Consider the following 27705-nt stretch of genomic DNA (forward strand, 5'->3'; position numbering starts at 1 on the left):
AGGGAGGCAGAGGGGGAGAGAGAGAAACATCAGTGATGAGAGAGAATCATTGATTGGCTGCCTCCTGCACACTACCTAGTGAGGATTGAGCCCATAACCCTGGCATGTTTCCTAACTGGGAATTGAACATTGACCTCCTGGTTCATGGGTCTGTGCTCAACCACTGAGCCACACCGGCCAGGTGGCACTCTATCTTTTTGAGCTTCATCCTCAGGGAAACTCTTTGTACAGTAGCAAAGATCCCTGCAGCATCTGAAATTGAACAGTGTCAGCTAAATTCAGAAATGGAGTAGGCCTGAACTTGGGAGACGGGGAGGGGGAGCAGGCTTGTGACCAGGGAGGATGGATTCACAGAGTCAGTGTCTACACAGAAAGCAAGGGAAGGTGGGCCAGAGAAATGGAACCACCCTGTTATCCATCCTCAATCCTCGATCGGCATGTATAAAATTACCTAACAGGAAGTTGAAGTAATAATACTTAACGGTGTAATTGTCTTTTTCTGTTAAATTTAAGGCTCAAGGAGGTGATAGCATTTTGCAGAGATTGAAAAGAATGGCATTTGATGCTAAATCTACTGTTGTGGTAAGTTGTGACAGTTTGCTTAATTTTGTTGATAATAGTACCGTGTTTCCCCGAAAATAAGACATCTTCTGAAAATAAGACCTAGCACATGGAAAGATAAGACATCCCCTGAAAATAAGACTTAGCACAACTTTTGGAGAAAAAAAATAATATAAGACAATGTCTTATTTTTGGGGAAATGGTATATAGGCATATAGGTTTTTTTATGTCTGACTAAAGTAAAATCTGGGGTTTGAAAGGATTAGGTAAAAATATTTTCATTTGCTGGGTAATAAGAAGTCTGTGTTTACATTAAGACTGTATGTTCATGGGTGGAAATTGTTTCTCTGGTCTCCATCTCTTTGTGTTTGGTGAGTAACTGCCATTCAGAACCAGTGAGTGTAACAGCAGTGTTTTCCAGGGTTTCCTCCCGCCCGTGTAATTTTTTGGATCTGAACCCTTCTTGCTTATTGTTCTTATAAGTCTTCTTGCGATTCCAGCTTTGGCTCAACCAGTTTGAGAGTAGAGGCCTTCCTGACTCTGGCAGAGCCTTACATTTGTCTCTAGTTGCCTATCTGGATCTACCCCCTGCATGTTTTCATTCATTCTGGCCAATACAGCTGACCTTCTCTTATGAGAGATAAGTTCTAATAGTTTCACTCCATGCATCCTTCAGTGTACTGGTAGCTCCTTTGAATTTGTCTACATGGTTCTCAAGAGTTAGTCACTCAGAGTGTACTGTAGTTAAAAACCTAACCAGGGAAATTGCTTTTACTTTTCTGGAAGATGAGGAGATAGCAGATAAATTGAAGGAAATTATTAAGTGAATGTGGCCTCACTACTAACTAGATAAGTACAAGTATTAAAAATGTCATGTGAAAGCAATGTGTTATACCTTCTTTATGGTAAATAGCCTTCCCGCGGAGCCGAGTTCTGGAGCCAGAAACACCAGCTGCCAAGCACACAGGGACCATTACACAGACCTTTCTGGTTCATATGAGAAAAAGAAATGGCATAGAGCATTTTCTACTTCCAGGAGCTGATTACACTCACATGCACACACATACACACGAGATAAAATTTCTCTTTCTTACAGTATCTTTAACATGGTAGTTACTGCAGAAACATTGACATTGAGCAGGTTGGATAGCAGCAAGAGAACACAACCTGTAGTGGTTTTTCATTCATTCATGCTGTTTATACTCCATGAACTTGAGGGGACTGAGCTATTATAATTCTCTCTCCACAGTCCATATTCAAAAGCTCTCCGATCATGGGCTGCTTCCTCTTCGGCCTGCCTCTGGGTGTCATCAGCATCATGTGCTATGGCATCTACACAGCTGACACAGATGGAGGCTACATAGAAGAGCGGTATGAAGTGTCCAAAAGCGAAACTGAAAGCCAGGAAGCGACGGAGGAGAGCAGAGAACTGCAGGAGCCAAGGAGCGAACAGTCTCTAATATCTGCCAGGCAAGAGCCCAAGGATGTATTAGAGAAGAAGACAGATTGAGACTGCTATGATGTCAAATTATTAAAGAGTCTATTTATTGAATTTAGACATTTAATCATGATCTTTACAGAAGAGAAGAAGTAATTTGTATTTTGCTAATATCAACTGCATGAATTTCTGTCGTCCTTAATAAATGGGGAGATGTTGGGAACAAAGAGGAAATGTGTATCTAAAAAAAATATTCCATGGAAGTTTACCTTGTACATGTTAAAACAGATCAGTTCTTTGTGCAAGTTTCTCTGTCTGAATATTCAATGACAGAATTAAGATTCCTGGGCTCAATATTTAATTGGGTCAGTCAGGTAGGGGGTGATGTTTGATAGAGAAAAATGATATTCCACCCCTACCATCATTCTCCTCTTATATTTTGGATACAGTTTATATGGACAAAATTAAGTCTTTAAAACGTAGGGACTTTAAGGAAACCAGTAACTTTTTCCATGGATCAAACTAAGATTATGTATGAAATTTTAAAAATTTGGTTTTATATAGCATAGCAATTTTATTTTGTTATTTTTAAATGAGAGAAGATGTTACTTTTTAACTTTATACTTAGTTGTGTTATAAAAATTTCATATTGGTCTAAACAGTGACAAAAAATAGTCTGTGTTTGATCTTTGTAACAGAAATAGATTTTCTTGGAACAGTGATTATTAGCGATGCCTGCAAAGCTGTTAGCAGGCATCTGGGCAGTGACTGTGGGAAAGGAAGGTGTCTGTAGCTCCTGCCCTGATTTAGCCAGACAGCCTGCTTTATTTCTCCGTTTTCTATATTGAGATTTCTAAAAATTTCCTTAGATTAAAAGCACCTGATGCTTTTTAAAAAAAAAGAGTAATATATGTCACATTTTATGTTTATAACATTGTAACTTTTTAGTAACTTATCTGTGTATGTGTGTGTGTGTGTATACATATGCACACACACACATGTATACATATATTTATTGGCATACATCTGTTATGTAATATTATGGGCATATTTATGTTTATAATGGGTAATGAGTGACATAATCAGCCTGTCAACAAAATCATGCTCAGTGATTTAAGAGGTCGACCAATTATCTTCTCCATCCTCTCAATTCTGTCAACCCTCTCAGCCTGTCGTCTTCTCTCTATAATAAGATGTAGGAAATCTCTGTCTGGTGGAATGCATAAAAATCGGTGTTTTTAAGTAAAAGTTTGATATGTTTATTGTAGATTGGTTTATCTCTGAGGTCTTTGTTGTAGCTAAGTTTAGAATTTTTATTAGATGGCTTTTATTCCTTGAGAAATTGGATTATCCAATATAAAGATTTTTATCAAAAGTTTTAAAATGTTCATTCACTTTAAAACTGTAATTTGTGGTCCTGACACTGGAGTTGTTCGGGTTTTGATCTCCAAAGACAGTCTTTGGTGATTTCTAATGCCCCACTGATCACAACTAAACTGAAGCTGTGTCTTAAGTACTAAGGAGTTACTAGTAATTGTTTTATTATATCCATGTACTATATTAGTATGTGATAATTACTAATTCTTAATGTTTGGCACCCTGGTAGTATTTTATAGTAAGAAATCACATATTCAGTCCCAAAGAATTTCAGGAAATATTAGAATAAAGTGTTCTTAAATGGAATTTAGAGATAAATGCTGTTAATTTGACCAGTAGATTCCTCTTCAAAGAGTAATGAGGGATTCTTTTGGAAGATAAATATTAATGTTCTTAGGGGGTCAGGCTTGTTTTGCAACAGTGAAAAGCCAAAATAAATACAGATGCCTCACTTGAATCTCAGCCTAGTAAGTAAGTGAGCTATTGCCTGTGAAGCAGGGAATGAGAACATTTCATTGCTTTTTGCTTCGAGTTTATCCAGATGTCCATCAATTGCAAGTTTTTTGTCTTTTCTCAAGTATCAAATGAAACCTCAAGAGGAAAGAAAATTTAAAGAAAGAGTAAAGCTCAGTATGTATCAGCAAACAAAAGTCCAGCGATCTTAGTCTTTAGTTTCTGTTACCTTTTTCACAACTCTATACTGTTTTCCCATATTCTGTTTGCGTTTCAAAGTGTATCTATTGGAGGGAAAATATATATATATATATATATATATGTACATGGTTTATAAGTGAATAATTTGACTTCTTTTTTGTACTGATATTTTGCTTTTTATATGTCTCTAGGATATTGTCAACTCTTCGCAAAACAAATTTAAATTTTGCTCACTGGTATGCTTTTCCCTTCAATGTGATGTCAGAGCTTATTAGAAGTGCTTTTTTTTATTTTTTTATTTCCAGGAAAGAAAAACAAAACTTCAAAATAAAGGTGGATTTCTTAAGGAATCTTGTAGAACAGATCCTAATTCTGTGATGAATCTTCCTGTGATTACATATAAAGAAAGGGAGGGACTAGCCTTCACTCTGTGAGGCTTTTTACAGTTGTTTGCTCTTGCTGACTCTGGTGTCCAGACAGTTGTCAAAGATATTTCAGTGAGAGTGCATGTTTTTAATGAAGTCATGCATCCCAGTTACTTGCAATTCATTTAGTTTGTTTTATTGTGTACTTTAATATTTCTCTACTATTGCTGCTTCTGAAACTCCTTTGACATGAATTACTGTATATGTAGAATTTTCATTTTCTTCACACATGCTTTCTGATATCTAATTTAGTAGTAACATTAGGAGCCTAAGGCCTAGAGTTTGTATGTGTAAACAATTAGCTGTATTGTTTTTGTACTGTGTATTTTTGTTGTTTCTTGTGATTTGTTTCAGGGTGTTTTTTTGGGTTTTGGTTTTGTTTTTTGTTTTTTTGGTTTTTTTTTAGGTTTTCTTTTGTTTTAATTTTGCAGAAGTAATTTCAATATTTTCATTATTGCTTCATTGTGATACGGAGGTATGACAGGGAAAAATCCCTGGGCTGTTCTTATGCAGAAATTGTTCAGATACACCAGTGTGAGATATTAAGACAGTCAATTAATAGGTGGGGTTAGTTAGGTTTGCCATTTTATTTTTATAAATATCTATTTTTTCCTGAATGCGTCCGAGTCCAAGAGTGGGCCAACAGTTTTCTACTTTGGACTAATCTATAAAGGTTTTTTGAGAGTCTGTATTACTAGTTGAATCCTAATATCCTGCCTTAGGGCACCAATTGTAAACTTTTTGTTTTTCTAAAATAAATTAACTGAAAACATGTAATCACTTATTTTTACTATTTATGTTTTTGTTTTTGTTTTTTGTGACATGAATAATTCTCTGTGCAGGCAAAGAGGAGAGCTAAGACTGATCTTCCATAAAGTGTTTTTTCCTTTTAATTGAGTTATAAGTAATTTGAAATTATAAAAACAATTTTAGAGTTTGAACAGACTTGAGAAACGTAACATTCTAATATAATCCCTTTATATTATACATAAAGAACCTGAGAGTCATAGGTTTGATACATTTTATGATATTTTGAAAACATTATTTTTAAATATTAATTACTGTGTTTAAAGTTAGAATAATTGGATTTGAGTCCATGACCAACTGCTCAATTGTGATGCTGGACACAGTGCAATCACCCCTCCCTTTTTATGTTGTTATAAAATGGGACCCTAAAGCCTCAAGATTTTCTTTTTATAAAATAGCATCAAGGGCGAGGGGAGGTAGAAGAGGGCATAGAGGAGATAAATGTTGATGGGAAAGATAAAATACACCAAATGAGGAGAGTCTGTTATGGAAAGACAAATGTTTACACAAATGTTAATTTTAAAATTTGTTTCATGTTTTATACCATGGGCTTATCTCTTACTGAAAATTGCTCTGGCCAGATATAACAGCTTAAACGTATTTCCCACACACCTTGTGGACATATACAGAGTAGTTGATTAGAACAGGCTACTTCTAGTAAGAGTGACAGAGCATGTTTAGCTGTGTATAAATTCAATGGGGGTATGACAGACAGTCCCTGTCCCTTCCAAGAGGTTAAATCGCATTGCAGGGCTGGGCAGTCCTGGTGTCAGTCACAGTCACACTACCTGGCTTCCGGGCCTTGCTTCATCATTCACCTGAGTAAGGTGGTTAACAACCTCCCTGCTCCTAGGCAAATGGTGGCATCGATTTCATTGGATTATGAAAATTAAGTGAATTACACACAAGACATACTTTAAGCATGACTGGCATGTAGCAATAGCACACAATTAACTATAACATTTACTTATCCAACTTTATGTATTCCTCTTCTCACTTCATTTGAATTTATATAAAAACAAGAGATTAAGAGTGTAAAATCCTAATATGTTTTAATTTGTTTGGCCTCTATAAGTTATAGTGTTTTGGGTAGAAATGAAAAAATTATTTAATATTGAAATTACACTTAATTACAAAAACCTAAAAGTGAAAAATATCTTGTTCTACACAATTTTCAGTTTCACTTAACTGTTTCATACACCAACTACATAGAATCTGGACAAATTTTTTAAATTTTGTCTGAAAATCTTTTGAATTTTGTGCTTTTAATGGAAATAAATACACTTAAGGGGGTATAAGTATCCAGTAGGTTTATTGGGGTGTGTGTGTGTGAATAGTTTAGGTAGATATAAATGTTATTTAGAAGCAAATTTAGAATACTAGTGGATGTTGAATTAAGATAGGGAATTCTTTTTCTGCATGTCTTTCTGACAATAGTGATTAGCCCTCAACACTTCTCCAAGCCCTCAATGTTCCTATAATCTCCTATAAACTGAAAAAGTCTTTAGAACAACTGGTGAAAAGTGGCAATTACTGCCCGGCTGATGTGGCTCAGTGGTTGAACTTTGACCTATGAACCAGGAAGTCATGGTTCAATTCCCTGTTAGGGCACATGCCTGGGTTATGGGCTTGGTCCCCACTGTGGGGTGTGCCTGAGGCAGCAGATCAATGATTTCTCTGGTCATTAATGTTTCTATATCTCTCTCCCTACCCTCGGTAATCAATAAAAAATATGAATATATTTTTAAATGGCATTACTTTCTTGCAATTTGCTTTTTCACCTTGTATTGAATGTCTTCCCTGTGCTGCTGAGGACATAGCAGTGAAAGGCAGTGGCAGCCTCCATCCTGGGGTTCTGATGCTCAGTCTTTACTTAGAATGCTTGATTGCATGTTTTCTACTTTTCTGTTGTTTTTAGTTTTCCTTCTCATAGAACATTCTTCAACATAAAATTGTTGCTCTTTGATTTTTGGGACTCAAAAGGGAAGAGTCTAGGATAATACTTCAACTTCCTTCAAATCTCTGGAGGGTTGGAGTTACTCAGCATGTCTGAAACTGTGACTGTATTGTGGGTGGGTGACAGGCAACACAGGTCAAGGTCAGGGAAAAGTTCACAAAGGGATCTCCAGATAGAGCGGGCCATCCTTAGGATGCCTGGAGGTTCCACACTAAAAATATTTAAACAAGCCAGCTAGCTGGTTGATATTATTTTCTTCTGAGACCCAGGTGCTGTGAGGCTATAAATGTAAGGGTGAAACCATCATCAATGCCCATGTTAATGCAGTGCCTTCTCTTTCCAACAAAAATCTAAGAACATTTGTCCAGCATTTATAGTTGGGTGTATGAGGCAGTTAAGTGAAACTGAAAATTGTATGGGAGAAACAGGACATTTTTCACTTAGGTTTTTTTTTTTTTTTTTTTCCACATGAGTCTAATCTCGCTGTCTTCATCGTTATAGCCACTTGTTTTAGAGATCTTGATTGATTTCAATAACCAACCACGTGGGCAGCTTGTTTTCTTCTTTCTGTGCTTTAAATTCTCGCTCTTGTATCCTAAATTCACCAATAAAGAGTGAGTCCTCAAAACCCTAGGCCCCTACCCTGGACCCCAATAAATGCAGAACCTCAGGCCAGAACCTTGAATGTTCTCTCTACCCATGACCTTGCAGTGTGCCCCTGGCATGCCTAGTGCTCCAAGGCCTGTAAGTAAAAAATGTCTCCAAAGTTTTCTAATGGTTATCTCTTGAAGGGTGTCTTGGAACCATGAAATGAAACATCAGGACGTAGATCTGGGGTAACATAGTTTAGAAAGGAGAGATGTCAGTGAGAAGCTCACCAGACCCAGGGGAAATGCTGTTGCCTCTGACTAGAATCTTGTTCTGAGTCCTCAGGACTCATTCCCTCCTTACTCTAGGTCACCTTGTCATTCACACCTTTATTAACCCTCCTATCTAAATTAGACCTGGCCTCTAGCTCTCTGACCCTTTCACTCTGGTGCTTTATTTTTTCAGTCACATTTTTATAACATAGTAATTGCTTACTGCCTGCTTATCACTTTAATACACACTAATTGTGAGCTCTGAATGGCCAGAGACTTCTTCTTTTCAAGGCTTTATTCCCAGTTCCTGAAACATCATCTTTGGCATGAGGTATGCATTCAATAACATTTTGTGAAATAAATGAATGAATAATTGAATATTTTTATACAGTGATGTATTTGTCACTAGTGTGTCAATAAATGTTTCTGATTTTTAAAGAAGCATAGGTTTTATTTTAATGATTTAAGTGCATGTTCTAAAAGTTAATTGCTTAATGCTTATAAGCAGTCAGAAAGATAAGTAACATAAAAGTCATAAGCTTTGGAAATATTTTGTTTTAATATGGAAGTTTTTTGTTGTTATTTAGCTTAAAATCTAAAATCTTAAAATCTGTGCAGCCATTGAAAATAAGAATAGTTTTGAAGTCAAGAACTATGGAAATTCTAGGTTATGAGATATTCTCTATCCTTTAAATACTATTGACAGATCATTTGTTAGCTCTTTTGCAAATGTAAGTCTAAACTTGCTAGCCTTTGTGTTACTGACTACACTACATCTAAATTCATGGATTCTTAATCAGTGGTGCTTAGCAGGATCACAAAACATGGATCACCTCAGTCGGTTTATAAAAAAGAAAAAATGCTTTACCATCCACAACATCATGGATGGACATGGAGAGCATTATGCTAAGCAAAATAAGCCGGTCTGAGACAGGTAAATATCACATGATCTCATTCGTTTGTGGAATATAATGAACAACATAACTGATGAACAAAAATAGATCCAGAGACAGAAAAGCATCAAACAGATCATCAAACTTCAGAGGGAAAGGGTTGGGGATGTAAGAAATCAAACAAAGGACTTGTATGCATGCATATAACCATAACCAATGGACACAGACACTAGGGGGTTTTGGATTGCCAGGGAGAGGTTAATGGGGGTGGGAGGGAGAGAGACATATGTAATACTATATGTAAACTTCTGCTTGAAGCCAGAACCGGGAAAACAACCTTCCCCAGTTGATTATGATGTGTCCAATCTGTGAAGCAATGGTTTAAATGACTATTGGGAGTAAAAGTTTCAGTGCCTTTGAGAGAAGTCATATTACGTATTCGTTATTTCCTAGGGAACACTCAGAGGTCAAGTATGACACAAGAGCATGATATGCTTCAGTAGCCCCATCCTGACCCCGGAGCCCTGGCCAGCTTCAGGAAAGTGGTTTTTATTTTTATAAGCAAAGAAATATCGATACATGATGTCCTGCTGGGACAATTTACCTCTTTTCATTCTACTATCGTCCCTCTAGAGATGAGCAGTGGCTCAGGGATGAAGTCAACCTTTGGTGTTGAGGACACTCATGATGGGGGAGCCCCAGGGAGACAAGGACCTCCAAGGTTAAACTTCTGGCGTGGTCCTCAAGACTCATGTAGAAAATGAAATTTAGAATATACTTTGGTCCTGTTTTGCCTCTTCTACACTGCCTAATGGAAAACAAGGTTTGTTGTGACTATTAAACATGTCCCAAATATAAAATGTGAACCAAGAATTATAATGGATGATAAAAATCCCAGAAATAGCCAAAGCACAGATCTGTAGGAGGGCATTTCTGCTCAACATCTTATATGCATGTACAGTTAATTTCTAGATAATTGAACTTTCATGATCAAAAGCCACGCCCTCCCCCCCCCCCCATGAAACTGTATTGTATAACTGCAGATGGTAGAATAATAAGAAAGTGAGAGGAATGAAAGTTCCCAGTCTTTAGTGGAGAACTTTCTAACCTCATTAGAAAGGGAGAAGGACATAACCAATGCACACAGATACTAAGGAAGTGAGGGCATGTGCTGGGGGGTGGGGGGCGGGGATGGCCGGAGGAAGGCCAATGGGGGAAAAGGGAGACATATGTAATATTATATGTAATACTTTAAACAATGAAAGTAAATAATTAAAATTAAAAAGAAAGGGAGAAGGAATAGCACAAAACTATGGCCCCGATCCTCTGCCTTTAGTCAGTTCTAACTTTTAATAACACGTTATAAAGACGTCTTATTGTATATATTTAAAGAGTCAACTAGATAAAGAAAATGTGGCTAAAAGTTTACAATTGGTGATTCAAAGTAAAGGATGTGGATATGATGTAACTTTCACCCAGAATCACTACTTGTACTATTCTTGCAACTTTTATGTAGGTTTGGAAAGTTTCTAAATAAATGGTGAGAAAAACATAGAGTAAGCATTATAGTTAATTCTTGTTTCATTGTGATAATCTTGAATATACAGCCGGAGATTTTTTTTTTAAATATCAAATTTAATAGAAATATATATTGTGGCTTTGGATAAAATTGCTCTAGCAGCAGTATACATGAACTTTTAGATGTTTTATATTTCAAATAACTTAGATAAAAAGTGGCTTTAAGTGCAATGAAAAGCTTAATATCAAATATGTACATGAAAGGTTTGGACAAAATTGTTTCATGCAAACTTTAAAAAGGCTTGTTCTATATAATAAAAGCTTAATATTCTAAGTGTTCAGTCATCCGGTCGTCCATTCAACCAATCAAAGCATAATATACTAATGATATGCTAAGTCTGCTCATCCACTCGCTATGACATGCATTGACCACCAGGGTCAGACACTCCAACTAAGGTTAGCTTGCTGGTGGGGTCTGGCTGATCGGGACTGACTGAGACATGCCAGACATGCCCTGGAGCTCTCCCTTGGTCCCTCCCGAGCTGGCCAACCTTCCCCATCCCTCTTCAGCCTTGATCATGCACCAGTGGGGTCCCTCAGCCTGGCCTGTGCCCCCTTACTATATAGGACCTTTTGGGGGATGTCAGAAAGCCAATTTTAATCTGATCCCGCAGGCCAAGCAAAGGAACCCCACTGCTGCACAAATTTATGCACCAGGTCTCTAGTTAATAATAAATAAACAAATCATGTTCAAAAACCATGAGTATAGATAAAAAGTTTTATCCCTTTCATTCAACTTGATAAATAACAAATATATTAGCAGACACTGATTATAATTTTTTAAGGAAAATATTTAAACACCTGACTACTGCCACATTAATTATATATATAAAACCTAATATGCTAAGTGTCCAACCGTTCAACCATTCAACTAGTCACTGATGCACACTGACCACCAGGAGCAAACACTCCAACCATTAGGTAGCTTGCTGCAGGGGTCTGGCCAATCGGGACTGGGTGAAATGGACCCGAAATACCCTGGAGACCTTCCATAGTCTCTCTCTGGCCCCGATTGTACACTGTGGTGTCCGTTGGCCTAGCCTGCACGGATTGGGCCGAAACCAGCTCTCCAACATACCCCAAGGGGTCCTGGATTTCAAGAGGGCACAGGCCAGGCCAAGGGACCCCACCCGTGCACGAATCCATGTGCCAGGCCTCTAGTGCACATGTGTCAAACACAAGGCCCGCGGGCCAAATCCGTCCCGCCAGGCCTTGCAATGTGGCCCGCACTGCGCTGTCATCACTGCACTCCGCTGCGTTTCCATCACAATGACAGTTTATGACTGTTCAGTAAACCATTCGGCCCGCGATTTAGGCTGGATTTTAGATTTTGGCCCCTTCTCTGATTGAGTTCAACACCCCTACTCTAGTGTATGTGTATCATTAATTTTAACAACAACAACAACTAATTTTAGCCTCATTCATAAATCATCACCTCTCTCAGACAATCATGAAGAAAAATCAAGACCTTGGGTATGTGCTTAATTATATTAGTTAGTCACCTACTCATGTTAGATCTTTCCTTTCACTCCTCCTAAGACTAATGTTTTAGAGAAACTTGCTTTTTAATAAAATTAAAAGTTGCTAAAAACCATTTCCTACACTTCTGAACCAGGTGTTATTATACATGAGAACCCTTGTAATCGGAGTTTAACCTAGTTGCATAACATCTCAAAGCTAGAACATTGTGGTCACCAAATGCATATCTTTCCCACGGCTTCCAGCTTGCTCTCGGCGTAGAAGAAACTGTGAGTTGTCCTAGGCAGACAATTTTCAGATTCCTCTATTGCCTCTCGTGGCTAACTCCTGCTTAGTTTCAGCTTTTCTCAATATTCTCAATCTTCTCTTCAACAATCACATCACTGCTTTATCCTAAAACTGTTTCACCCTCATCAGTAATGCATGCCTGTTTTGTTTATTTATTCCTCCAACGTTTTGTTCCAGGAAGAAACTCTGAATACAAATGCCTTAATCATTTGGAAGAGGTAATGAAATATCAAATGAGATCCATCAAGGTAAATGCATTTGTTAATCTATGTCCTCATCTAATTGAATGAATAAGAGGAAGAACCAATCCATCTATAATCAAATTGTACTGACTCAGATGTATGGCCAGCACTGTACTACATGCTATGCAGAATACAATAAAAGTACTGTATACATTCTTGAGCCTCACAAAGCTTGCAACCTGCCCTGGCTGGTGTGGATCAGTGGATTGAGTATTATCTCGAGCACCCAGAGGCTGTTGGTTCAATTTCCAGTCGGGGCATATGCCTGGGTTGCAGGTTCCATCCCCAGTAGAGGGCATGCAGGAGATAATCAATGGATGTTTCTCTCCCTCTCCCTTTCTCTCTCTGAAATCAATAAAAACTTATGTGAAGAAGAAGAAGAAGAAGAAGAAGAAGAAGAAGAAGAAGAAGAAGAAGAAGAAGAAGAAGAAGAAGAAGGAGAAGGAGAAGAAGGAGAAGGAGAAGAAGGAGAAGAAGGAGAAGAAAAAGAAGAAGCTTGCATAGATTCCATGTGCAATAGTAGCTTGTGGAAATTTAAAAATAATTTATACATTATAACTTTTGATTATTACTTTTTAAAATTATTTTAAAATAATTGCATACTTGAGAAGTAGATATAATTATCCAGTTTTATGAATGAATCTTAACTATATATGGGAAATAAAGGAAGTGCTTAGTGTCCGAGGACTAGTAAAAATTAAATCTTCTTGCCCTGGCTGGTTTGGCTCAGTGGATAGAGCGTCGGCCTGCAGACTGAAAGGTCCCAGGTTCGAATCCGGTCAAGGGCATATACCTTGGTTGCAGGCACATCCCCAGTGGGAGGCATGCAGGAGGCAGCTGATCAGTTTTTCTCTCAATGTTCCTAACTATCCATCTCCCTTCCTATCTGTAAAAAAATCAATAAAAAAATATATATTTTAAAATTAAGTCTTCTCACTATTTTTCATTGCACACTCCTGAAGAAATCTATGGATGACAATAGATGGGATAGGCTCTTAAAGTGAGTATTGTTTATGAAATGGTTGTTGAAATTTAAATGAGCATTGAAAATAAGGAAAGATGTGCAAGATGATAGAATAGAATTGAGGCAGGTGATGGATCTGTGTGGCAGGTACTAAGTGAATTAGTGTTCACAGTCTGAAGGGTTCGTGTGGAGAATAATGGTGGATAATACTGTATTATACCAACAGCAGTCGATACTGGCTGTTGATTTGCAGTTTCATGTATAATATTTTGTCATTTACTGCGTCTGAACTTCTGAGATATATTGATATATAATAGGCAGATATAAGCAAATGACTGAAAAATGCTAAAGGCAAAATGATTCATCACTGATATATTTCTGAAAGTGTACTTATTGAAAACTCAGAAAAAAAATCTAAATGTGCACTCAATATACCCAGGCTTGTATTATTTCTTTAGCTGAAGATGAAATATGACTATCTCAGGGGATTCAGAGTCCATGGTGTGATAGAAAAGAAGAAAAAAAGATGTCATGGAATCTGAAAAATCATCAGCAGATCAGTGATTTACTGACAAGTCTGTTTCAGCAGAAAGTTGGCTTTAGAAAGTTGAATAGCAGTTCCACATGAGTCACAAGTATAAATTGTGAAGAAAGTAATGGTGATTTAATTCACATTATTTATTCCAAAGTTTTCCATTTGGTTGAAATATGAATCCTCTGAATAAACCTCTCAAACTAATGTGCAAGGACATCCTGCCTGATCCTTTATTTCTCCTACTGAGTGGTTTATAGAAGCAACCAGAAGGTAATCAAGTACCCTTGAAATAGGGCTACTCATCAGAAGTGTGATAGCTAAGAGAATAAGAATTATAAAACACTTGGCAAACCCAAAGTGCTATTGGTATGCTAAATACTGGGGCAAAGCCAGCCAGGTAGGTGGCTACAATTTGTTAAACAATTCTGGTAATATTTTATTATTTAAAAGAGAACAAAATGGGTATAAGTAGTTAAATTCTCAGTGAATAAGCATGCTATCGAGAGTGGATATGGTAAGAATGTGTGTGTGTGTGTGTGTGTGTGTGTGTGTGTGTTTCTGGCTTTGTCTATGATTGTCCACAAAAGAAATAAACAGTTCCAGTTATTTTATTTGAAAACTCTATTATGAATAAAGTGGATAGTTGAATTGAATTCAATTACTTGGCATTCATCACCCATATATATACACCAAATGCTGTGTCTGGTAACTAGAATACATTAGGGGTCCCTCACAGTCTTGAGCTGAAAGATGTATATAGGAAAATTATTGTAGAATGTAGTTAATACTATAAGAAACAGGGGCAACTACCCAGCCTACACCTGTTTTCACCCTCCGGGAGCATGAACTGGAGTTGAATAATGCCTTTGGGTGTATGGTTAGTTGGGGCCCTGGAGCAGCCTCTTTCATCCATCTGTAGTTCAGACTGCAGAGATCGTTCCTCAGTGATAATTTGGAAGGTAAGAAAATACCTGCCACGAATCTTAGAATAAATTGTGTGAAGCTTACATTTACAAACCATTGCCACAGCTCCAAGAACATCTGGAATTATAAATTGCTCATATTCTGGTTGCCTGTGTGACTTACAGTAAAGAGCATCTCAAAGCAGCATTTTGTAAAAAGTAGGAAGGGCCCCACTGTTGTTGATATCAACTCAGAGGATCTTTTCTGCTGGGTAACATAACAGTGTTTTATTTTATTTTTTCCTAATAACACCTCTGCAGGTTCATACACTGATGTGTTGCAGAGCTTGTTATCAGCCTGGCCATGGAAGTGGGAGGCATAGAATATATTCAGCCTCTTGAAGAGGAAAAGAAAACTCTTCAAGGCAATTCCTTAATTGTTAACTAAAAATATCCTAATTGCTAATAAATGATAAATAATGTTTATAACTTGCCATATTTCAAAATTTTCTTTTATAGTAAAATAGATTGCTGTTATCTTGTAGTCCAATAAATAAATATATCTGCTCTAGTCATTTTGGCTCAGTGGATAGAGCAATGGCCCTTAAATGAAGGGTCTCAAGTTCCAGTCTGTTGCAGGCTCAATGGGAGGCAACCAATTGATGTGTCTCTCTCACATCAATGTTTCTCTGCCTCTCCCTCTCCTTTCTAATCTCTAAAAATCAATGGGAAAATGTCCTCAGGTGAGGATTAACAATAAATAAACAAACTAATTCCTTAATTTTAGTCTGTTGTCAATGAAAATGACCAATATTTGATTACTCTGGTATCAGTCTTAATTCATAAAGAAATTCATTCTAATAACTTTTTCCCCTTAATCTGTGCAGTTATTTCAGTCTCATTATTTGCTACTCATTTTGTTCTGACTTGAAACTTTATGATCAGCTCTTGGCATCCGATTAATTAAAAAACAGGCATGCAGCTTAGGTTATTTTCAAGAGGAAAGGAAAAGAACTCTATGGTGTGCTAAAAATTTCTTCCCATAGTTTATACTTATTTTTAAAAATGAAATTCTGGCAGCAAACAATACCACAATCTGTAAATAATAACATTTGGGGGATGACTAGAGGGGCAGCTTATAATCAATAGTGTGGGAGTCAGTAATGTTACATGGATTATTTAGTTTTATATTTCTTCGTTAGGAAAAAAAAATCCAGTGTTTGAGCAAACAAATGTTCTCATTACATCCTGTCACTCATCTCTAACTGCACATTATTGGGTGGTTATTTAGAGAAATATTTTATCTGGGGGAAAAATACCAATTCTGTAGTTCTCCAATAAAACATAGCAAAACTCTGAAAGAGCAGGTTTCCAGGGACAAGTCATCCCCCTTGGCTCTCCACTGAAGTTTATTATCTCTAAGCAATATTTTTTAAGTCAAGTGGTAGCTCTGCACAGATCCTCCTGAAAGTGTGGGCAGAATCAGTGCCATGATATTAACCCAAAGTGTGTTGACCGATGGATAGGTGAGGATCTGTGTTGAAGATTTTGAATTCATTATGGATGAGCAAAACTAACCAAGATGTCTGTCCTTCAACTATACTTTCCTTCCCTGGTCTCATACAGCTCAGGGAATGCTGAAAACCCGATGGAAACATAAAAAGTTTAAAAAGGCAACTCCTGATCTCACATGTGGAATATGGAAAATATGAACTTGTGAAAACAGAGAGGAGAATGACAGCAGGGGCTGGGTGGTAGGAGAATTGTAGAGATAGTGTTGAGGAGTACCAATCCTTTAACTAGTAGATAAATCAGTCCTGGAAATTTAATACAGAGCATTGTGGTTATCCTATCTAATAAAAGGATAATATGCAAATTGGCCATCACTCCATCACAAAGATGGTGGTGCCCATAGCCACAAGATGGTGGTGCCCAGCCCTCTCAGCCCTGCTTGAGTCCCCCAGTCCTGTGGGGGTGGCTGCTGAGAGTGAATGGCCTGACGGAATGCTTGCCTCATCACACCAGCAACAAGGTAAGCATTCCACACCCCGCTGAGGATGGGCCTCTGGGCAGTGGGCGTGGAGCAGCCAGGCCTTTCAGAGAGCTACTGGTGCATGGATTTGTGTGCACTAGTAAACAGTAATATTGTATTGACCTTTTCCAACACACCTCTATCTGGCCTACCTTGTAATGACAATTTACTTTGTGAACAACCAGTAAATGATTCTAAGTTTGTCCCATCTAAAAATTAATCTCTGCTATTATATGCAAATTAGTAGTTAAAATTCAGTATATTTTTTTATATTTTATTTTTATTTATTTATTTATTTATTTATTTATTTATTTATTTTTAAAATATATTTTATTGATTTTGTACAGAGAGGAAGGGAGAGAGATAGAGAGTTAGAAACATCGATGAGAGAGAGTCATCGATCAGCTGCCTCTTGCACACCTCCTACTGGGGATATGCCCGCAACCAAGGTACATGCCCTTGACCAGAATCGAACCCGGGACCCTTCAGTCCCCAAGCCAACGCTCTAGCCATTGAGCCAAACTGGTCTCGGCTATTTTTTTTATATTTTAATGTATTATGTCCTCCTGATTTGACGCACACTTGTAAAGAGAATGCAACTAAATATTTCAACCCTGTTTCATAATATGTGTTCGTTGATATGGTAATTGATACTTTTATATTTATTAGAATAATGATGATCATCATTGGTCTTATTGATATTTACTTTATATTATCTATATGTTCCATTTGTTTTGATCTCTTTATTGATACGGTGTTACATATGTGTCCTTATTATGTTCCATTTTATTGTTTCATATTTTTCCTTTTACTTTAGACTTTTGTTCAATTGATAGAATTTTCTCTATTGTTTTTTATTCCCCTACTGAGTTTGGAAACAGAATGATATTAATCAAATGTATGGTTATTTTTTAAAAACTGGAGAAACTTATCTTGAACATTATACCAATATATTTGGAATTTCATATTTTTAGATCAAATGGATAATTTCTGAAAAATATATAAATGATGAAAAATAGAATACAATATGTCAAGCATATAGAGCCAAAAATCATAGAAGTTATTTAAGAAGTATTCTAGTTTGATCTATAATTCTGGAAATTGGCTTAGCTAACTTAAATGGGAAGTTCTTCCAAACTTTCAATTAAAACTAATTTCCATTTTATTAAGTCTTCTAGATGACAGAAAAAGGTAGACATTTTCTCAGTCTAATATGTGTATCCTTTATCCCTAAACAACCAGAAATAAAATTAATAATAAAGTAAATACAGTCCACACTTAATTGTAAATTCACTTGCATTTAAAGAACTCATAATGGTAAAATAAAGTTTATCTTAATCCCCTGAAACTTTGTATTTTTAAATAATGTAATTTATAGATGAGCATGGTCTAGACCCAAGGCCATATCTCATAGGAATATAATGAGGTCTAGCAAGTTACCAAGGTGCTAGTCTACAGAAGCAGAGAGCCCAGACTAATAGCTTTGTATGTCTGTCTGTTTTTCTTTATTTGGGTTTTCCCTTGTCAGCAAAATGAACTAATTAGGGTATTACTCTAAACCTGGTTTCAAGCCCAAATTTGTTAGAGATTATAGCCTGCAATTTTACTGTTTCCTTTTTCTTTTTGGATCAATTCTGAGTGAACTTTTTCTGTTTATTAACTTTACGTTTGACGGGAAGCAGGAAAAAAAATCTATAGGAAAAGACCCACAAATTTTCTTACTATTCTGCCATGGGCAGAAAATACCATGTCAGGAGGCAAACTTGAAAACTCACATTAAGCAAAGGGAGAACAATTACTAAAGTGTATCAATGTAATCGCACCTGTATCTTATCAAAGTACCCAAAGATTAAACCATATCACTCTTAAAAGTATTAAAAACATGCAAAATAGAGCCAGTAGTATAAGGTAGCCCCTTCCAACTGACTGCATTTTATTTGTGAAGTGCATAAAATGTTTCCACACTCGGAAATCATTTTCAGATATGCAACAATTTCCTGGAATGGTTAGCAGTTCCTTTAAATAGGTAATCACCAGCCCTTGAACTGTGTGACATAAAAATGTGCATATACAAGGACTATTTTCAAAGGGTAGAATACAAAAAGGTCTGCTTATGCCCCACACATTATCAAACAATTGCTTTTTCCTAATACATGTTCTGCTGGAGAAAGGCACACAATTCTAGTCCATTCCATTAGATATTCCAGATGACTCACTCCAGTCTCAAAACTTCTGAAATGAATCCGACATTTATGGGCAATTACACATGTAAATATATAGTATTTATATATATATATATAATTAACTTTAGTTACCATGTGTTGAGCATTCTGATTAGAACCAGCATCTTCCTTTTGATGCATGCAGTCACTTCCTCTGTTTTTAATATGAAGATAGCAAAAATCTCCTGAAGTTTCCAGGAAAAATACATCCACATGAACAGAAAAAAAAAAACACATCAATTGGTTTTGTCATTAAATGATTTTTCTTTGTGCTCCCACATCTATATCTACCTTTTATAATTGCATGCTTTCCCCAACCTTTATTACTCCTACATGAATATGTATGCGTGTCTTTCATGGGGATACTGTCCCAGCTAAGGTTCCAGACATTCATCATGGCTGTTAAGAAATTTCCATTGGACTAAACTCAGTCCTTGTATTGGTCTGCAGAGGCTGCCATAAGAAAGCAACACTGACTGGTGGCTTAAACAACAGACATTTATTTTCCCCTAGTTTTGGAGGCTGGAAGTCCGAGATCAAGATGTCTGCAGGGTTGGTTCCTTCCGACGGCAAGTTCTGTTCAGGCCTCTTGTCTTGTAGAAGGCCATGTTTTCTCTGTTGATGCCTCACCTTTCTGTCGGTAGCTTTGTTCAAATCTTCCCATGCTTATAAAGATACCAGGCATATTGGATTAGAGCTCACTCTAATGGCCTCACCAGAGACCCTAACTCCAAACACTGTCTGTCACATTCTGAGGTGCTGGGGTTAGCATTTCAGCTCATGATTTCCAGGCTAGGTTCTTGTTACAGGGGACTAGCGGGTAATCTCTGAATAGGACAAGAAACATTTGACACCACTAAGGAATTATTTTTCCTTCCTGGTAAAGCACAAAGCTAGTAGATTATCTCTTGCTCTTAAACATGGTTGGTATCGTCTTTATGCACTTCTTAAAACACAATTGCAAATGAATAAAATCTATACATTGCTTTTTAAAACCCCTCTGTTTAGGAATCAACTTGATTCTGGTTTTGGTTTGTACAAGAGATGCTTTCTGCTTTATATTTCCAAAAGCACAAGAGAAAGTAATAATGGGATTTTACCTTGGATCCCCAGCATTTTCCTCCTGAAAAGGAATATAATTCAAATAAACTTTGTCACGTAACCACACAAATAGAGTTAAAGGAAGTTGCAATTGGATGCCCTTATCAATCATCAGTCATGAGATGGGATCCTGGCAACAAAGTTTATTTACTACTGTTACTAGTAATAATATCATATCTTTTGTTATTTTTGGTATTCCTTCCATCATCATTTTTTTCTGATAGGTGAATCTGTTTTTTTGTTTTGTTTTGTTTTGTTTTTTTCCAGTTTCATTGAGGCATAATTGACAAGTACAAGTGTAAGGAATTTCACATGTATGACGTGATGAGTTGATCTACATGAACCTTGTGACTGGATCGACTCAGGGAGTTAATGAACATATCCATCCCCTTACACATTTACCTTATTGTTTTTGGTGATGGCACTTACATTCTACTCTTTTAGCCAATTTTAATTATACAGTGCAGTGTATGAAGTATTGGCACCGTGTTATATGTTAGATCCTCAGTCCTTATTCTTAATTTTATAAGCAAAAGTTTGTACCCTTTTACCAACCCCTCCCTTTTTCTCTCAGCCCCTGGTTTTGGTAACCACTCTTCTCCTATGAATTTGATTTTGTAAATTTTTTTGAGATTACACATATAAGTTTCAGTGACAATTGTATAACTGTGTTGTGTGAAAACTATAAATCCCTGGGTAAGTGTAAATATAGCAAGTTTCCAAATGATTTTTCCAGTTGTCTTCTATCTTTAGACTTTGCCTATGATGTTTACTGAGATGTGAAGAATTTTTATTTTTGAATTCTGTAACTATACTAGTCAGCCTTTAAAAAAATATATTTTATTTGACTTTTTCCATCACCATTATCCCCTCTATGCCATCTTCTACCCCCTCCCCTAGATAACCACACTGTTGTCTATGTCCATGAGTCCTCTCTCTTTTTTTCTCTTTTGTCCAATCCCTCCACCACCACTCCCAACTACTCCTTCCCACCACCACCAGAGCTGTCTACGTGTTTTCTATCTATGAGTCTGTCTCTATTTTGCTTAGTAGTTCAATTTGTTCATTACATTTCAGATATGAGTGAAAACATATGGTACTTGTCTTTCTCTGACTGGCTTATTTTACTTAGAACAATGTTCTCCAGGTCCATCCTTGCTCTTGTAAAGGCTAACATTTTCTTTATCTTTACAGGACAGTAGTATTCCATTGTGTAAATGTACAATGGTTTTTCTGTGTTTTTTATTTTTTATTTTTATTATCCATTCATCTACTGATTGACACTTGGGCTTGCTTCCAAATATTGGTTGTTGTAAATAATGTTACAATGAACATGGGGTACTTATATTCCGCTAAAAGCAATGAGAAAGAGAAGGGTAAGTAATCTACCTTTTCCCCCTCATTGTTATTGGTATGGTGGTATTGTGATGTGCATTGACTTCCATGTAGAGAAAATGGCTTTACTGAACATGCATGATATTGTAATATTTAAAACATAAAACCAAGTTGAAAACAATATAAATATGATGTATAAGTGAGTACAGTTTGAAAAAAAATGCAACCCCCCCAAAAAAAAAAAAAAAATTACTGACTTTCTAAGGTTACTATGGTATGGCCAAAACCACATGTGAGTGAACCGTCCTTGAAAGGCTGAGGAGAAATAAAGGAAGTGGAAATAACAACTATATCTTCAAGGTCCTGTGAATTAGCTAGCGGCAGAGCATGTGAAAACCATAAATCACTCTGCAAATGCAAAGTGTTGTAACTCACAGTGACAGATGAAGGTGATATCTCGAGATAGAGTCTACTCATGGTTCTACTTGTGCTGATAATGCATTTCCTCCAAATGGGGGTTGCCCTTGTTCTGTGGTGTGTTTTTTGCATCCATCAAATCTATCACACAATGGAGTACAGTGAGAGGCCCTATGCACACGAGCAAAGGAGTATTGGCTGTGAATCTTTTATCTGAATTTTACTTGGAGGGAGAAGCTGTTGTATGACTTCGTAGTCATGTCATAGCTGTACTCAGTCTGATGGTGCTCTTTCGTTTCCAGCTTTAGTCTAGAATGAGTTTTGGTCATCTTTGGAAACAAGATCCACTTTCAGAAGATGAGAATGCCCCAATTCCACAAATGCAAAATTGTGGAGAGTTTGGAAAATAAATAATTTCTAATACTTGTGTTACATAAGTGACTTTCCCCATGATGATGGCAGCCTAGTTTGAATTGGACACCTATTTTTATACAAAACTTTACTTCTTTTATTTATTAAACACTCACTGAGCTTTCTGTGAGTACAAGTCAACCAAGCATACTGAATGCAAATATTTAATAATTCAGAGTTGCAACCTTGGTGCAGTTTATTCCAGTGTGCTTGTGAAAATTTGTGTGTGTATGTTCAAAAACCTCTTGCTATGTTATAGTCAGGATTCTGGACAGTAAAGCATACACAGACAGATCTGAGACTTATTGGCCCTGTTGATTTTCTAAGCCTTAATTTGAAATCTGTAAAATAAGTTATTTACTCACACATTGGTTTTGAGATGTACATGAGGGATAAAATTAAATTCTTCACCCCAATGACAGATACATAGTAAGCACTCAATCAATAATCATATGAGATTTTGAAAGATTTTTTTTGTCAGTATGTTTTTTAACTGCTCCTATTTTTGTGTTTATTTTCCTTAGTTTGAAGGAGCAACAAGATACTTATTTTCATATACGGATGTCATCTCAGACAGGCTTAGAGATGCATCCCATTTGTCCCATACATGTTTAATGAGCAACCACTTCATGCAAGAAAACTTGATGTGTGTTATAATATTGAAACACCTCAAGAAACCTGAGAAGCTGAAACCAGTTTTGCTCAGTGGATAGAGCACTGACTGAAAGGTCCCAGGTTCAATTCAGGACAAGGACAGGTACCTTGGTTGTGGGCACATCCCCAGTGGGGAGTGTGCAGGAAGCAGCTGATCGATGTTTCTCTCTCATCAATGTTTCTAACTCTCTATCCCTCTCTCTTCCTCTCTGTAAAAAAAATAAAAAAAAAAATCAATAAAATATATTTTAAAAAAAGAAAGAAAGAAAAAGGAAGGAAGGAAGGAAGGAAGGAAGGAAGGAAGGAAGGAAGGAAGGAAGGAAGGAGGAAGGAAGGAAGGAAGGAAGGAAGGAAGGAAGGAAAAAAGAAAGAAAGAAAGAAAGAAAGAAAGAAAGAAAGAAGAAAGAAGAAAGAAAAGAAAGAAAGAAAGAAAGAAAGAAAGAAAGAGAAAGAGAGAAAGAGAGAAAGAGAGAAAGAGAGAGAGAAAGGAAGAGAGAAAGAGAGAAAGGAAGAAAGAAACAGGAGAAGTAGGTATAGGTGGCTTCGTTTCCCAAGGGGTAAAGCTGAGCCTCAGAGGAACTGATGGGCTCACCCTCCTCCACCAGAGCTGAGACATGAACAGGTGCCTGTAACTTGGAAGTCCCTGCTCTACGGTACAACACACTGTCTCCCCTGGAATGGGGGCCAGAGGGGAGGGTTGGAGCGGCTGCGGCCCCTGTCGCCCACGTCACTGTGCGCTGGCTGTTGGGCCGTTGCGCCCCCGCGGCCGGGGGACCACGCGCCCCCGCGGCTCGGCGGTGACCACAGCTCGGTGGAGACACAGCGGCGATGGCTGTGCTGTGGCGGAAGGCATATGACTACGTGAGGACCAAGGAGTTCCGGGACTACGTGACCAGCACACACTTCTGGGGTCCCCTGTTCAACTGGGGGCTGCCGCTGGCCGCCATCAAGGACATGCGGGCGACCCCGGAGATCATCAGTGGCCGCATGACCACGGCGCTCATCCTCTACTCCATGGCCTTCATGCGCTTCGCCTACCGCGTGCAGCCGCGCAACCTGCTGCTCCTGGCCTGCCACAGCACCAACGTGATGGCGCAGAGCGTGCAGGGCAGCCGCCTGGTCCTCTTCCGCTACGGCCTCCTGCCTGGGGCCCCGGGCACCGCCTCCGCCGCCCCCGCCGCCCCCGCCCACAGCCCAGGCAAAGCCACCGACACCACTGAGTGCCAGGGCAAGAGCGAGTGCATCCCCGACATCCCTGACCCCGACCCCAGCAGCTGCTTCTAGGCGCCCGCTGCCCCCCCCCGCACCTGCAGGCCCCAGAGGGGGCTCATAGAGGCTGAGAAGGCCCTACCGAAGCTTTGCAGCTTGCCAGCTCTACACTGTTATTTTTCCGGAAGACGAATAAAAGTTCGGGTTTGACTCTAAGATAGTGCAAATCTCATTTAAACATGCAGGCTGGTTAATTAAAACAAAACAAAACAAAAAAGCAAAGTAGGAGAGGGAGAGCGAGGGCGGGGAGGAAGGAGAGGGGGAGAGAGAGAGAGAGAGAGAGAGAGAGAGAGAGAGAGAGAGAGAGAGAGAGAGAGAGAGAGAGAGAGAGAGAGAGAAGGATTTGAATATGAATTGTGTAATTGTGGTGGTGGATTTTTTTTTTTAAGTGTGCCACTGGAACTGTAGTTCCAAGATGGCAAGAACATTTAGGGGTACTCTGTGGTCTGTAATAACTCCTCAGTAAACATTGGTTGGGTAAATACCTGGGATTTAAGAAGCTACATGTGATCCCCAACTCTCTGGGCAGTTGATGGAAACACCTGCACCTTGTGGAATTAAGAGGCGGCAGAGAGCAGATTACGAATTAGACCTGGGGACCTGCTGGTTGGAGGGCACTGAGCAGGGGGGAGAATGAGGAGGACTTTGCATGCATGCTCTAGGGAAGGCAAGGAGCTAGCAAGGTAGACCAGGTGGCCTGAACCACCTCTCCACGTGGCCAGAGAAAATGACCTGCAGCCCGGTTTCACGGGGCCTGAACAGTGGGTTGACATTATCCTGTAGACTCTACTCGAACTCAATCAGAGAAGAGGCCAAAATCTAAAATCCAGCCTAAATCGTGGGCCGAATGGTTTACTGAACAGTCATAAAATGTCATTGTGATGGAAACGCAGCGGAGTGCAGTGATGACAGCGCGGTGCGGGCCACATTGCAAGGCCTGGCGGGACGGATTTGGCCCGCGGGCCTTGTGTTTGACACATGTGGTGTAGAGGATGGAGGGTGGGACTAAGAACAGAGAGAGGAATTTACTGGTCATTCAGAGCTTCCTTCTTTGACCAGCTGTGCTTCGATGTTGTGCGTCCACATCAGCCAGGAACGCTGGCTTTGCATTCTATCAGTACATATGCTCAGTGCCAGCTAGAAATACAGAGACATGGCACTATGGAAATGTCTTCAAAGAGACAGGGCAAGGCAGAGGTTTCCTTACGCCCTGCAGTGACATCTTCTGTCCAAGGGGAAGGATTCCTTGTCATGATTGATGATGCAGTGCTTCTGAGGAAGGACTGACTGAGGGATCAGACCGCCAGGGACAATGCCTGGCCCAGGGGGCTGTGCTGGGCCCCGGGGGCTGTTTTCACATTCACAGAGGGGCTGCTCTCCTGGCTTGCAGGGATGTTGCGGCAGTTTCTGCAGGAGTGCTGCAGGGCTCCAGGGCTCGCACTTCTGGGCAGGAAAATCGGGAGAGGAAGTGCTATCTGTGAAAAGGCAGGAGGCTGCACTGACTATGCGGAACACAAGGAGCGAAACCTTGAACACTGATTCCTTTTGATCTGTTTGCAGGATTGTGTCTTAGGGGCGTTGGCTGCCACTTAGCTGGGATATTCTGGGCTACCTGGTGGTTACAAAATAGGCTGTTACATTTATCTTCGTTATTTACATGTCTCTTCTAGCTTAATAAAAATAAAGTCCCCCTCTACCGTGTGTGTGTTTTGTCCAAGTCAGACTCTCTCACTCCTGCCTTTCACAGTTGAGTTTAAGAAAATGGGACATTTGTTCACTGGATAATGCACCCTTGCAAAACAGGCCAGTCACCAGGCATGTGGAGCTTCAGTGGAAATAGTCTCCCCAGATATCTCCCTCCCTTCCTCCCTCCTTCACCTCCCCCTCCTCCTTCTCCTTCTCCTTCTCCCGGCTTCCCTTCCTCTTTCTCCTCCTCCTCCTTCTTCCTCTCCCTCTCTCTCTCCCCTCAGAATCCAAAAGGACAATTTTTGTGCTTATCTTAGTTAGCCTCCTTATAGCATTGTCCAATCTTTCTTTTTTTCTCACTTCTTTGATGTCAGGTGTCCCACACCCATGGCTACCAGTTCCCAGTCCTCACAGGGGCTTCTTTTCTGCTCACCCTCAAATATCCGTGTGTTTTTGTTCCCTCTCTTATTCACTCTGGGTAGTTACCCAAGTTAATCCCATTTCTTCTGGTTGCTGTCATCGTCCAAATCCCTACTTAGACTTTTATCTTCTAAACCCCCACAAAGGAACACAATATGTCCAAATTTTAGCTCACTGTTTTCTTTCACTTTAGCTGCTATTCTTGTTTCCTGACTCATGCTAATATTTTCCCAGTTATACTACACAGACCTGAGACTTTTTTTTTCTTCCCCCATTCAGTTCCTTTATCCGCACACCCATTCATTCCCTCTGTATCCTAAAAGGAGCTTAGGGAGGGGCAACTCCTTTCCAAGGCATTTTTTACTCTAAAGCTAGAAGTATCCCCCTTTTTATTATTATCATGCAGCTTTAAACTCTTTGATGTCTTCGCCCTGCTTCAGGATAAATCCCAGCTCCTAATTCCTTTCAGAGCCCGTTCTCTCACTTCGGATCTCACGTTCTGCCTTCTGGCTGCAGTGAACTTACAGTGACCTCACTGCATGTTACTGTGCACAGAGCTGCTGGCCTTCACCAAGCCTTCGGTGGGTTCTGGTCAGGAGCCTATGGTAGACAGCTGATGGCCTCCTTCCTGAACTCTTGCCACTGTCCTCTAAGGCCACGAGGTTGGGGACTGTACCTGGCTCTCGGTTGTGGACCCTGATGGACCTAAGTTATTGTGGTCCAGAAAGTGTTTCATTGGTCTATCATGATATAAGTTTATTTGTGGCAACAGAATGTTTTAAAGATGAAATAGAAAACAGAATGCATCACACGTTTCTTGAAGCCTTTGTGGAAACTCACTTATAAGCAATGTTAATCTCATCCTTTTTTCCAGCAATGTTTTCTCTGCTTCCTTTAGACATTGTTTCTGTTAAAAGGCCACCCATACCGGTTGTAGCATTATAAGCCAGAAGATGAACTGAGGGCAGGAATGGGAGAATCACAGAAAAGGGAAGACAATTGTAGGATTAAAACCCGTGATGCTTGCCATTCCTCTGAATAATGTCCTTGTATTGTAAGCAATAACAACTTAAGTCTATTGTATGAATGTACCATTATGTGTGCGTGTGTGTGTCTGTATTCCTATCTATGTAGTTTTTAATTTAACAGTGCATCATCACTATTAAAAATATGGTATTGAACATATTTTTAATATTGA

At 38.8% G+C, this 27705-nt stretch overlaps 2 protein-coding genes across 13 annotated transcripts in view; both read left to right on the plus strand.

Annotated features, from left to right (window-relative positions):
• The window catches only part of TMX3 (thioredoxin related transmembrane protein 3), a 49840-nt gene extending 26704 nt beyond the window's left edge, over positions 1-23136 (plus strand). For 9 of the 12 annotated variants that reach the window (XM_045574952.1, XM_036418238.2, XM_036418232.2 and 6 more), the window contains 2 exons: positions 514-582; positions 1811-5232. In XM_045574952.1, coding sequence (XP_045430908.1) covers positions 514-582; positions 1811-2071 — 330 coding nt within the window. In that variant the 3' untranslated portion in view covers positions 2072-5232. Of the gene's footprint in view, positions 1-513; positions 583-1810; positions 5233-12494; positions 12566-15281; positions 15406-23002 lie in introns of those variants that run through there. The other 3 variants (XM_036418234.2, XM_036418236.2, XM_036418235.2) reach the window with 3 other exon arrangements.
• Positions 23137-23660: 524 nt separating this feature from the next.
• Positions 23661-24416, plus strand: LOC118707914 (mitochondrial pyruvate carrier 1-like). Its single transcript, XM_036418754.2, has one exon. It carries the CDS (start codon positions 23961-23963, stop codon positions 24414-24416), a length of 456 nt encoding a protein of 151 aa, XP_036274647.1. The 5' UTR covers positions 23661-23960.
• Positions 24417-27705: the final 3289 nt, after the last annotated feature.

Source organism: Pipistrellus kuhlii, unplaced genomic scaffold (genome assembly GCF_014108245.1).
Source record: "Pipistrellus kuhlii isolate mPipKuh1 unplaced genomic scaffold, mPipKuh1.p scaffold_m20_p_6, whole genome shotgun sequence".
Classification (NCBI taxonomy): domain Eukaryota; kingdom Metazoa; phylum Chordata; class Mammalia; order Chiroptera; family Vespertilionidae; genus Pipistrellus; species Pipistrellus kuhlii.

Excerpts from the sequence above, each read along its gene's own strand:
- LOC118707914 (XM_036418754.2), top strand. The coding sequence starts at position 23,961 with ATGGCTGTGCTGTGGCGGAAGGCATATGACTACGTGAGGACCAAGGAG.